Raw genomic sequence first — 14547 nt, forward strand, 5'->3', positions numbered from 1 at the left:
ATATGTGAGAAGTTTTATTGTGATCATCTCGGGCATAAATCCATGTTTTTGGATTACCACCACATGAGTACTATAAAAATATTATCTTTTCATTTTCATAGAACAATGAACATTTAAAATATTTGAGATTGATAATCCAGAATGTTAGAAATGACCACAAATTGGCCATTTTAAATTGTTTTGTAAACTTATGAATATTGCACAATGAAATAGACCAATAGAAGGACACATAGAAGACAAGTATAAACTAACCTTGACACTCATTTGCATATTCTGCATCATATCCACTTAGTTTACATTGGAACTTATTCATCCAGAATTCCTCAAACCAAGGATTAACTGCATTATCATCAGGTTGTCTGTTAAGCATATAGGATACAAACCCTGGAGCCTGACGAGTAACAGTTGTTACAGTAATTGAACCTACATGGTAAAAATAAATGATCCATGATTACATAGTATTCAACGAGTAATGGTCGTTACAGTAATTGAACCTACATAGTAAAAATAAACAAGTCATTGAAAATGACACAGTCCCCGTTAAATTTTTGAAAGTTCCCTTTGTGCTCGTCATATTACAGCGGAGGGGTTGTCCCGAGCGTGTCCTTGAAACTTGAGTTCCAAGTGGCGTATACAACAGATTGTTTATTTACATCAAAATGCGTGTTATGTGTAGTAGTAATATGGCCAAAAATAAAAACAGCCGTTATTCTGCCATCTTTGATCTGATTATGAAACACACTGATATGTATGATGTATGTGCCAAATACGAATGAAAATGGTACATAAATTGTGGAAATATAGTAGTAAGGCCAAAAAGTCAGATGGCTGTCAATCGGCCATCCGTGACCAGATTTTGAAACAAATTGTCATGGACAAGCAACCTAACATGTACAAAGTACATGTATGTGCCAAATTTGAATGAAAACTGACAGAGCACGTCCAAGATACCGCATATAAAAAACAAGTTGCCAGTTGATCATCTTTGATCCAACTGCGAAATAAATTGTCATGGACATGTATCCTAACATGTATAATCTATGTACCAAGTTTGAATGACAACTGACACAGCATGTCCAAAATACAACATTTTCAAAATACAAGATGGCTGCCAGTCGGCCATCATTGATCTAATTGTGAAATAAATCATCATGGACAAGTATCCTAACATATATAATCAATGTACCAAGTTTGAATGAAAACTGACAAAGCATGCCCAAAATACAACATTTTCAAAAAACAAAATGGCTGCTAGTCGCCCATTTTGAATCGAATCGCTAAACCACTGCATGTGTATATGTCCCACATAAAGTACTAAAAACATGCAAAGAATGAACGGAATCGGTCCAAAGAATTCTGAGATTTGACTCCGGAAGCCCATTCATTAAAACAAAATCCGAATTCGATCTAAAAAAATAAAATAAGGTGCATCAGGAACCCGTAATGTCTAATGTATGTACCAAGTTTAAACAAAATGCTTGATATTTGATGATTTTTAGCACAAAAATGGCCACCATTCGGCAAATTTTTAATAGGATTGTCAAACCAATATATCTATATATCTATGACATGATGTATAATAAATATTTCAAATTTGAACATAATCAGTCACAGCAAGTCAGAGATATGGCACTAGAACCACATTCATTAAAACAAAATGGCCGCCAGTCATTTTAAATAACCCATGATTACATAGAATTCAAAGAGTAACAGTTTTTACAGTAACTGAATAATTTTAAGTACAGCTCACAGAAAAGTAATCAATATGGGAAGCATATGGGATTACCAAACAGCTTTTACACCTTTATTTTATGACAACAGTTGATAAAATTGTAAAAATGTCAAAATCACTCACCCATTGCTACATCTTCAAGTCCATTAACCACGGTTGGATCAGTACCCCATCTATCACAACCAATCAAAAAATACTTCCCTTGTAAATCATTTCTCTTAATCGTTTGAAGCACGGATCGTGCTAGTTCTTTTCCTCCCAATACAACAAGGCCTGGGGCATCAGGACGAGTATTGAACTTTGTGAATAATTCATCCATCTTATTTTCATCACTGGGATCCTGAACACCCAAATACTGAGTAACACAAATACCAGCCTAGTAACCAAATAAAATAAATTTATAAACCTTTATTTATAATGTCATTATTTTTTCTCAAAATATTTCAGTGCAACACTGTGAATGTATTTTTCCAGTAGCTTACTACAGACCTTGATTAAATTTTTCGAAAATAAAGAAATATGCATCAACAATACACAGCCCCATTTTGTATTTAATGCCAAATCCGGTCACTAGCAGTGAACCAGAAGTGTGCTAAATATGCTCTGACAAATCAGTTGTTGCTGATAATGGGCTGAGCAATTGGTTGAATCACAAAAAAAATTTAATGTGCAACCAAAATCCAATATGTAGAATCATTGTACTAAGTTTGTGTGAAATTATGCAAGTAGTCTCAGAGAAACAGTTGTTAAAATGGCACACATCTATAACCCAGCAGATCAAAGTAGAAAGCCCTGTTCTTCTGTAAAAAATTATTCTGAACACATTAAAAGACTGTGATTCTAGGATATTACACATAATTACTGTCAATTTAACAAACTCAATCATAACTATGAATAAAGTACTTGTGTTGGAACAGTGTAAAAAACACTATGATATGTACATGTAACCTGATGTGAATTATGAAATCCTATCATTTACCCACTATGCAATGCGATTTGTCAAATGGTAGTCAGTTGTCATTTTAATTTTATAAATCATAGATGTTTGCTTATATAAAAAAAATTTTTTACAGCTTTTTAAAAAAGATCTTTATTGTTAGTGAATGAATAACTGTTGGATACGCGGCAACACTCTGTGTATTAGGGATGACGTCAAAAGATCGATGTCGGATAAAAAACTTAATTCATTTAGTTTTTTTCCCAAAAAGCCCCCACCCCCCTCTTAAACTTAATTTATAAATATTGATCATGGCATCAGACTACATTCACCATTAAATACAAATTGATAATCGGACAGTAGTATGGCATAGGATTTGGTTGTAATAATGAAGGGGAATATACACATGGTACTTTTTTGGGTTCTGCGCATGTTCTAGGTCCATGCCCTGAAATTGACCTCATTTCATATTTACACTCAGACCAGGCCATTTTCTTGTCTTGGATGTGTGTTTTTTACATTTTCTGTTATTTTTGTCTATGATTGGATAGAAAAAAAAACGAACTACAAATACTTCAAGATATTTTGACTTCATTCAAAAACAAAATCGTTTTTGTAGGATGAAAACTTTTTGAGGTCAAAACCCCCTCACCCCCAATCAAATAATGATAAACAAATAAGTTTTTTATCCGACATTGATCTTTTGACGTCATCCCTTAGTTAATGGCATAGATTCATAAGCATATATGCAACTTTGATATCTATATGCGGTGATATTCGAAAAAGGTTTCCAGATCTCGGGTATGTCAAGTTTTAACCAATCGCACAGGATGTAGTGGATGCTTGAAATGTTCAATTAAGTAAGTGAGCAAAGATTATTGCAAAAATGCAGTTAATATGCAAGAACATAAGTGAAGTAAAGAAACGTAATATTTACCCTTGGGCCTTGCTGCCTTAGAACACTTGTACCATCCCAACCAAAGGAATCTTCACTGTGAATAATTTGTACTTTAGTCCAACCAATTGATACCATAGTTTGTATAATAGCGGCAACTTGAAATGTATTGGGAGGAACTGTTCGCAGAAAATTAGGATAGTTATATTGGTTACTCAGAGAAGCCTTTCCAGCATTGTAGCTTATTTCAGGAATGTTATACACTTGCAAGACTTTACTAACAGCAGCACAGACATCGTTATCCGATCCACCAACAATGCCAAAGATATGCTCGGTTTCTCCGGTTTCAACACTGAGTCTCGTACCAGATCCGCTACTACCAAAATCTGCCGTGCTTAAAAACTGAAGAACAGCATGTGAAGCTAAATTTTCACTTAAACATGAATCAAGCGATTCCATACCAATTGAGACCATTTGCAAATGTGTGTCATCATCATTTATTAACCCTAAGGTATAAATCATAGCTTCCAGAAGGACTACCGCATCGGTGTTAATGGAACCACATTCATGGTTAGTCTGTCCCTTCTCATGTATCGGAAACAAACCTCCAAGTAGTATGTCCCCGGCAATGTAGATCTATTTTGAGAGAAGACATAATCTTTTATACCACTCTATAATAACTTTGATCTGAAATACATTCTCCGTGTATTGATAATGCCATACTAAAAAAAACTTCAATAGATGTCATAATAAAAAAAATGATAAACATAACTCATTTTAATCAAGAAATTAAAATACCGTCTGATATGTAACAATTACTTTATCCTAATACCTACCTTTTTCCTTTTATAGTGCTATAGTTACCACAACTACCGGTAATCTTTATTGCTATTACCCGATAGAAACATTGTATTTCTTAGGAAGCAATAAAGTTATTATTATTACAACTTATTACCACCAAAATTGTGATGCAATTTGGTTTTACATTTACAATGTTGTGTCTCTATAAAAAATTAATAAATAATTTTTCACCAATTTAAATACATGTATTTTATTTATTTTATTTACTTATTGACTCTTACAAAATCCCTGAAGGGAAAGGAAATGGTCAAAGGTACAAGAACAAAAATATATAAAAACAATTTAGTATTAGTTTGACCCTTCATGAACAGGATTTGTTAATGTAATCTTAATAGTCTTGATGAAGAGTAACAATTAAACTGAAATGGGATGAACAAGTTTTCAAATTGACAAACTTTTGTGAAAACTAAACTCAACAATACATACCTTAATATCCTCTGGAGTTCCACAAGCTGGGTCCATGCATACTGGTGACTGACAGACAGATTTTGGAAGATTTTCACCACTTGTTTGCACATTGTTCACCCACATTTTTACATCATTAAGATCTAATGACAAATGACCGTCATTCCAGGAACCAACCTATAACAGATCACATTTTTACATCATTAAGATCTAATGACAAATGACCGTCATTCCAGGAACCAACCTATAACAGATCACATTTTTACATTAAGATCTAATGACCAAAGACCGTCATTCCAGGAACCAACCTATAACAGATCACATTTTTACATCATTACAATCTAATGACAAATGATCGTCATTCCAGGAACCAACCTATAACAGATCACATTTTACATCATTACAATCTAATGACAAATTACCGTCATTCCAGGAACTAAGCTATAACAGATCACATTTTATATCATTACAATCTAATGACAAATGATTGTCATTCCAGGAACTAACCTATAACAGATCACATTTTTACATCATTAAGATCTAATGACAAATGACCGTCATTCCAGGAACCAACCTATAACAGATCACATTATTACATTAAAATCTAATCCAGAATTCAATATATATTACTTTACTGAAAATTAGATTGGACCCTGAAACAACAAACTTGAACTGCAATTTATAAATTGTAAAGTCACATGGATATTTTAATTATGAAATGATGTCCTGAATGCAGTTTGGACTAACTTGTATCTTGTTGCTGCAAGTGTGTATGCAGCGCATTGCCTTGTCAAATCAAAGTTGTCAATACAAGGCCAGTAGAATGTGCAAGCACAATCATAGATTAAAATTCCAAAATGTCCAACACAAATTTTAGGAAATTAAATATCAAACAGGTGAATAAAGTTTTCAGAAACTCACATTAGTAACAGTGTGGAATCAGCACAGACATGAATAAAAACAAAATGGCTGACAGTCAGCTATTTTTAGTTGAATCTAAAAAAACATGAACCTGAAACCCAATATGCGTGATTATGATACAAAGTTTGAATAAAATTGACCTGTCCATCTCCGATAAATAGATCCAGACACGTTTACAGACTGTGATTATAGGATTTTAAACAAAATGCCCATAAATTCGTCAAATTTGATCAAATCACAAAATAACAAAACTTACAGTACTATCTGTGAGGATAGTTCTTGTGTGCAAACTTCAATCTGAATCAGATGATGTATTAGTCTGGAATCAGCACAGACATTAATAAAAACAAAATGGCTGCCAGTCTGCCATATTCGTTTGAATCTCAAATGACCACCAGTTGGCCATAATTGATCAAATGGTCATAAAAATTGACATGCATATGTAAGTCATTATACTATGAGGTTATTACAAGGATACCAACAAGTATGCACAAAGACATTACAGCAGTAGTAATGACGGCATACTTTCTGAGTTCATACTTTGTGGTATTCTCATAATAACCTTGTTATTATACATCTTTTCCTTCCAAGGATACATCATGTGAATGCCGAAATGCAAAAAGTTTAGAACAGATTTAGTGAACTTTTTTGTGTGGAGTCCGTCCGGTCAAACCTTTGGGGCTGCCATGTTTGTTTTTATTATTGGACGACGCTCATGTGGGTAATTGCTCCATATTTGGAATTTGCATTTCCTAATATGGTAGGATGAAAATACCCCGTAAAATATCACAAAATTATGGCACACTGTAAATTATGCCGTTGTGGTGACAAAAATGAAAAGAGCAAACTTAGGACATTTGCAGAATTTAAGGAGTTTATAGAATTTATTTGAATACAATAAAAAATAGGTTAGATATAATGAAGTTAAAATATTACAAATGAGTATATGAAATGGATAGTTCCTGGTGGGCAAAAATTATTTTTACACATGTTACCGGGTAATGTATGAGGCATTTTAAATGCAACATTATTTTCACTTAGGTGATTTTTTTTTTCACTTAAATCAAGATGGACTAAAATGGAACTGGCTGGAAAATTTAGATGTACAATGAAAAATATAAACATAAACAAAAATAAGGTTACAGAAAACTGATGCTAAATTAAAAACTCTTATTCAGACTTGTGATGAAACAGAATGGAAACAAATCCAATCTAATCCATTATAGGATGTTTAAAACCAACTTGAAATGTCCAGAAAAATATTTAACATTCCATACATGAATTTAAGGGAGCTCAACTCAAATTTTGAGCAAGATCATAAACTTTTGGAATTGCATATGAAAAAAGAAAATAGGGGGACAACACTGACACAATCTGTCCATGTTGCAAGGAGGAACAACAGACATTAGAACATTTTATTTTTAAATGTAGTTTTTTTGACACACAGAGAAACATTACGATGTGTGGAGTAAGAGAAATTCTCAAGGAAAAAATAGACAAATTTATTGCTAGAAATTAAAAAAGATTATAAGCTAATGTTCATTCTCTTAGGAGATCCATTAGGAAAGTTTGATTGAAATCTGTGTCAGGATATTGATAAAGATGTCAGCATTTATTTAGTTGACTCTATAGATAGCAGAGAGAATTTTCTAACCCAGTAATTATATTTGTATGAAATTGTTACTAACCTATACTAATACCAAATTTCATTTTAACTAATTTTATTAACTTAACTTAAACTTGAATCTATCTAGCTACATGTAATTCATTTAACAAGATTTGTATTCTGTTATTTACCAGATTTTGTATTTGTGTGCTGCCCCTATTATTGGTAGATTTATAGTGAGCCCCTGTTATAATGGGCAGCAACACATAAATAAATAATAATAATAATAATAATAATAATAATAATAATAATAATAATAATAATAATAAACTCTAGATTTGACAAGTTACTTGCATTGATGTGTGTTTTATTGAAAAACAAGTCACTGTTAATGACACAATCCCCGTCCAAAATTTTGTGATCTTACATATCAATTCGATGCTGATGAAGTCATTGAGATTATTAAGATTCCAATTACGAAAAATATATGGTGTTCACCTATAACCCAATGTATATGATCACCATACCAACTTCGATCAAAATTGGCCTAGCCATCTCTGAGAAACAGCTCCGACATGTAAAAATGACGATTTAGCACTTTTACATGAAAATTGGTGTCAATCAGCCATATTGAATCGAATCACAAAAATAATGTTGGTACAAATGTATTCTTTGGTATACTATTTTTGTACAAAATTTAAAAGAAACGTTCATTGCATTCAAGAGAAAGTAGCATGGGTACCATGAAAAACAAAATGAGAGCCAGTCAGCCATATTTGTTTGAATCACGGAAAAAGTATGACATGCACCTATAACCAAATATGTATGATCATCATACTGTATTCATATCATTCTGTATTCACCATTGGCTGCAAATTGTATTTTTTTGTTTTTGACTTGTTTTATTTTATTTTTTTTAGAAAAGTTTTTATTTTTTGTTTTCTTTTTTAGATTGTAGTTATTTTTTAATTTCTTTCTGTAAGACCCTTTTTATCCTTTCCTAAGGATTTTATGCGTCTAATAAAAAAAAATAAAAAAATAAAAAAAAAAATAAAAAATACCAAGTTTGATCCAAATCGGCCAAGTCATCTCTGAGAAACAGCTCCGGACATGTAAAAATGACTATTTAGCACTTTTACATGAAAATTTGGCGTCGGCCAGCCATATTGAATTGAATAAAAAAAATCATGTTGGTGCATATGTATCTCTTGGTATACTATCTTTGTACAAAATTTAAACCAAAACATTCATTGCATTCAAGATAAAGTAGCATGGGTACCATGAAAAACAAGATGAATCACGAAAAAAAGTATGACATGCACCTACAATATGTATGATCATACCAACTTTACTTTGATCCAAATCGGCCCAGTCATCTCCGAGAAACTGCTGTGGACACGTTTAGGTACAGTAAAACCTGTCAAAACCGACCCCTGGATAAACCGACCTACTGTCAGAACCGACCGATTTATATAGTCCCGAAATTTCTCCATAGACGCCTATGTTAAAACAACCTGTGAAATCCGACCACTGTCTACTCCGAACACCGACCGCATTGATCGGCCCCAAGTCCAATATTCACACTGAATACATCGACCATCCGACCAGTTGCACCACGTCCGCTGTCTAGTAATCCGGTCTGCCCGACCTAAAAAGTGTGCATTGTGTTGAATTTACCGTGAACGTCACAGAAACAATATCAAATCTCACACTACAAGTAACGTCCTGTGTAAAACAATAGCAACTGATTAAGTTTTTCACACCACACGCCATCGCATCGCGTGATGTCTGGACAGTGTAATGACCCCGGATATAAACAAATGATCGGGGTCATCAACTTCAATTGCGGTGAAGCACACTGCATTATCACTTCTTCAACGATCAAAACATTGAGTTTTCTTCTTTCCATAACGATTCTGATCGACAATTTTGTGCTTTCGAATGTTTCCGTAAAGGGGGCTTCAAGATTGAAATTTATGATGACGAAGAAGCAGACGATGACAAAGAATTCGGAAACCTTATTTAGCATGTTGCAGAGCCGCAAACACAGTGTAGCGTTGTAGAATACCTCCACTTTGATGAACGTATACCGACTGAAGCAATGTATGACGGCGAGTGGGAGCAACAGATTGTTGAGAATTTTATTGCAGACAAAGAAAACCATGAATCTACAGACAACGATGACAACGACAGTCAAATTATTGACCCCCACGATGACCGTGACTTGACGCATGGCGATGTGCTAGACATGTTGACAAGATTACAAAACTTCGCAATAAACAAAGACTCCAGCTACTTGACAGATATCCAAAATTTCATAATTCGAACGAACAAAATCGTTGAAAAAAGATGTTCTTTAAAGCGGTGAAAACTTGATGATTTTTTTACATCGTAATTTGATTCATTGACTTAACAGCAAAATCAACTGTCTGCATAAATTATAATAATTACATGTAGCTCACGTGAACTTACGTTGTGATGTCATTCAAAATGGACGCCTTCAGTTACGATACGCGATACTTACCCGGTCTGTTCCAACAGTTATTTTAATGTTTATTGATTTCATGTACATACCATAATATTCTTGTCTTGTTTGGTAAATTATTTTATTGAAACAATACAATAAATGTAAATACATGTATAATCACCGGAGGCAAACTCCGGTGTCTTTCATTTGTCCCGTGTTTACAGCACATGTAATTGTTGTTTCAATCGAAGTTATGCCCACCCTGAATAAACCGACTCCCTCTGAAAACCGACCATAGATCCCAGTCCCAGTCATGGTCGGTTTTGACAGGTTTTACTGTATCAGCAAATTTAACATCCAAAATGGCCGCCAGTCGGTCATTTTTTTCCGATCATAAAGTAACTTGACACTCATATGTAAGACATTATGTATTGTCTTCATGTAAAGTTTGAATGAAATCCGTTAATGGGTGTCCGAGATATAGCTCCGGACGTACGGACGGACGGGCGGACAGAACGAACCCAAATTAATAGTCCACGTTTTTGGACTTCGTCCGAACGGGGACTAATTACTGTAGATTATTAGCATACGTCGTTGCTATCGTAATCATAACCACATACTCACCAGATTGAATTCGGTTCCGTCATGATTTGCTATGTCGAAAGCCGCCTTAATGTCACCGTGTTGGTTGAAAGTAATAGACTCCCCGCTGTCGGTTTCATCGGCATTTAAGTTGAAAGACTGTAATAGTGACAGGTATTCATTAGGTGCGGCGTTGAACATATTCTGACATATCCCACTGAAGTTTGGCTGGCATTTGGAGTCGTGAAGCAGTTTTATTATACGGTAGAACACTGACACTGCATTCATCACCGGTGATACAAAACGATTTTGGTCAGAATCGTGCTGTTGAGTGCTATCGCACGCTGCTTGTCCGGTTTGACATCCATAGGTTTTCTCCACAAATTCTGAGAACCATGGATCGGCTTCTTCGTCGTGATCATTGTGCTTTATACTTCTAAAATACGTCATAAAATCATTGACTTCGTTTGTGAATGTCGAAGCTATAACTCCCATAATACCGCGTGTAACATCCGACACTTCTTGAACAAGGCTGTCTGGATCGGCCATTCCCTCAGCTGAAAACAACCACTGTTTCTCCCAGCCTTGTTGCAATTTAGTTTCCGCTGCTTTTAAAAGACCAACTCCGTGGTCTACAGTTACGTAGGCTACTATTGCATCAGATTTTACATCGTTCAAAATACTGTTGAAAACATCTCCCGCAGACGATGCGGTACCTACTTTAATATTAATCTCCCCTTCAGGGTGACTGGCCACACATATTCCAGCGTCGCTGGCTACTTCTTTGAAAGCGTCCACCTCTCTGATATGGGCCTCGTCGTTCGTGTAAATAATATCAATGTAAACCCAGCCAAGTCTTTTCAGTACTTCCACTATTGCCTGCATTTTTTAAAATTAAAAATATTAATAAAAATATTTGTTGAGATTATAACGACTTGTTTTATTTGTGGCCATAGTAGCCAGATTGGCCCAGCCGTCGCAATTTTGTAATTCTTCCTTGAATCTTGGTCCGATGCGAAATTACCATATAAAACAATAACATTGTCACGACTTGGCCAGTTTACGTAGTGGATTGTGTAATTTCACTCATTGCGCAATCTCTATGAATTATGCCGGTGGCATTATTTTCGTGTAACACACATTTCAGTTCAAGAATTATAAACCACCACGTAAATTGAACACCCTCATTTATAATTTATTGACACAACACTATTATGGTTCATACAGTAATAGTTCAAATTCATAGTAAATTATATCTATCATTTCCATTTATCCTACATTATATCAACACAACAAAAATACGATTCCTTTGATCTCCGACAAAATAGATACTTTGCCCCATTTTGAAACATAATTTACAGACCCCTTGGGTGCCTCGCATCCAAGTTGTTTCTAAGTTTCCCGCTAGAGACCCCCCCCCCCCGGAATTGAACACACCATGTCTCTATTAAAATACATGTCCTGTGGGACAAAATATAAAAAACGTAATACATAAGCCAAACATAGCAATGGTCAAACTGATCCTTGTTTAAGGTAGAAGCCTAGTCATAATTTTGGACAAAATTGGTCACAAATCGCATGACAATGTTCATTAGTTTATTATGTACAAACATGAAGCTAATGTCTCATGATACAATGAAATACACTGTAGCATTATTTTGTGTGTTACAGTTATTCTTTTTGAGAAACGTGTCCTAATATTTCTTGAAAATTGCTATTTTTAGATGGAACGATTCCATAGAACACAATGTTAAAGAAAAATTGCATTTTTTGACACCTTTCAAAACCCAGATTTTTTAAATAATTCAGAACAACAAGTACTCCATCATTAACAATATATGATTTTTTCAGCCTATGTCACCAGGCTAAATTTTGAGATATTGCATAATATCTCTGCCATAGAAACCTATGGTAAAAGTTTTATAATAGTGTCAAAATGGCGACTTTCCACTAAAATACAACCATCATTTTCTGGAAAAAAGGCTGGTGACCCCCAACTTTTTTTAGGTCAATATCCTTATATTGCCTTGGGAGTACATTTTATTACAAAATGAATAAATTCTGGGTTTTTTTAATTTATGAGTAGGCTACTACCTTAAGTCATTTCTTATTTCAACTTGAAGGCGATGGGGGGAGTTATAATAATAGATTGCGATGAATTAAATTGAATTTACTTCTGAAAGTGTCGAAGAATGGACAAATTAAAACAAAAAGATGTTCGTCTTCAATATCTTGTGAATCACACAGTAAACATATACGTCCGTTTCTATGCGCAATGCATGACGGGAGCCACTCAGACGTCACAACAATAATACGATGGACAAGAGTAATAACAAATGTAACGTATCGTTATGGATATGAGTTTGTTTTTAAACTTCAAGTTCTATATTACAGTTAATGTATCAGGAATGAGATTTTACCATACCGTTAAGAATACAGAAAAAATTAAATCAAAATATAAATGTAAATTTTAAATTTAACTTCATAAAGATATGGATACTTCAAAGTTGTTGTAAATCCTAATCACCATGGTGATAATTACATAAATACAACATTTGTTTGACTTCATATGCCCAAGTGTGTTTTAAAAGCATTGTGTGTCACAGTGAGTTAACATACTAATGTCGCACAATATACGATAAATTGTTTTGCTGTTGATAAATAACTTGGGTAATAACTGCATAATTTTTAGTGTTTTTTTTCAATAAAATAAAATACGGGAGTGTGTATGTGGCGATGAATTTACTTTTGAAAGTGTCAAATCGAACCCAAAACACAATCCCGTTCACTTACCTTGGCTTCCTCCATGTCCGATGGCACAGTACGGAAGAGATAAGGATATCGTGTTTCATCAGCGAAGTCAGTAGCCGTTGCACCATAACTGATTTGAGGTACCGACACATCATTTAAGATATTCGCAACTGATCTGGTTGTATCGCTCTCTCTGTCAGCCAACATTCCTTAAAATAAACTTTTGCATTGTAACTATCCACACAAACAGACATTTGAACAGAACTGAAATCGCTAGAATTACATTTTATACTATAGAATGTTTTATTTGACACGAAGTCGCGTAGTGAATACATAATTTATGGTCAACTGAACGTAACAGGATTGTTAATATCAATAATATCAATATATATTAATGTAGATCTGAGTTTTGTGAAATCTAGTGTAAAAGATCTGACTATTATATAACATCGGGTTTTTTGGATGGGTTTATGGAAACTAAATAGACATTTCATATGCGCATGTGACGTCATTTCCGAATGAGCTGACATACACAAGGTAACCGTCACGATGCATAATACTATTTTTAGCCGGTGTGATCGAAATAATGGAATAATGATAAACATTGGAAAATAAGTAGATTTCAAGGGGTAATTATAACTAAATATACGGTGGATTTCAAGGGGTAATTATAACTAAATATACGGTAGATTTCAAGGGGTAATTATAACTAAATATACAAATGAAAAATTTCTTACCAATCCGAAGTTTGCTATTGGGACAAACACTTCCCTGTGCGTCTATCATTTTGATTTTGTCGTTAAGATACCGCAAAGAGCGATCCATAGCAACTGACTCAAGACCGCAGCTATCCCATGCTTCAAACCCTGGTATAGAAATATGTAATTATATATAGTATTTAATTTATAATTATTCACTGTATTCAACAACTGCAAGTATACATCAAATACCAGTGTTATTTATAGTATACACGACGCGTCGTATGGGTCCCATGCTACGTATACGCGTGTAAAATTTCCTTTGTTATGGGTCAAAGATGATTTATAAGCACTTTCTCACTCTCTGCAATGAATAATACTTGAAAAGATTATAATTTGTCAGGTGATTTGTGAATTTCAAGTTTATGGAATTATTGCGATGATTTTTCATATGTTAAAAATTAATGTTTCTTTCTCTCACGTGTTTTGTAATTGTGTAGAGATAAGTAGTCTAAGCGTTACACAAATGCGTGAACGCCTTTTATTGACATTATTTACACAAGTTTTATGTAAATACTGATGGCTGTTGTACGCACCGAACTGACTCTTGCATCCTCTGGGCACTTCTTATGTATTCAAAACAAGTAAGTTCGACTCAGGTGACCGAGTTACATTTATTTACAGCAAGTTTC

General features: G+C 34.2%; 1 protein-coding gene across 1 annotated transcript in view; it reads right to left on the reverse strand.

Moving 5' to 3' along the window:
- LOC100374272 (uncharacterized) overlaps window positions 1–14547 on the reverse strand; it is a 40021-nt gene that overhangs the window by 22616 nt on the left and 2858 nt on the right. Inside the window, exons 3-9 of the mRNA XM_002734970.4 lie at window positions 13895–14023; window positions 13200–13366; window positions 10449–11285; window positions 4852–5007; window positions 3607–4200; window positions 1856–2108; window positions 253–423 (exon numbers count right to left, since the gene is read on the reverse strand). Coding sequence (XP_002735016.2) covers window positions 253–423; window positions 1856–2108; window positions 3607–4200; window positions 4852–5007; window positions 10449–11285; window positions 13200–13366; window positions 13895–14023 — 2307 coding nt within the window. The remainder of the gene's footprint in view (window positions 1–252; window positions 424–1855; window positions 2109–3606; window positions 4201–4851; window positions 5008–10448; window positions 11286–13199; window positions 13367–13894; window positions 14024–14547) is intronic.

This window comes from Saccoglossus kowalevskii, chromosome 19 (genome assembly GCF_978046115.1).
Source record: "Saccoglossus kowalevskii chromosome 19, keSacKowa6.1, whole genome shotgun sequence".
NCBI classification, from domain to species: domain Eukaryota; kingdom Metazoa; phylum Hemichordata; class Enteropneusta; family Harrimaniidae; genus Saccoglossus; species Saccoglossus kowalevskii.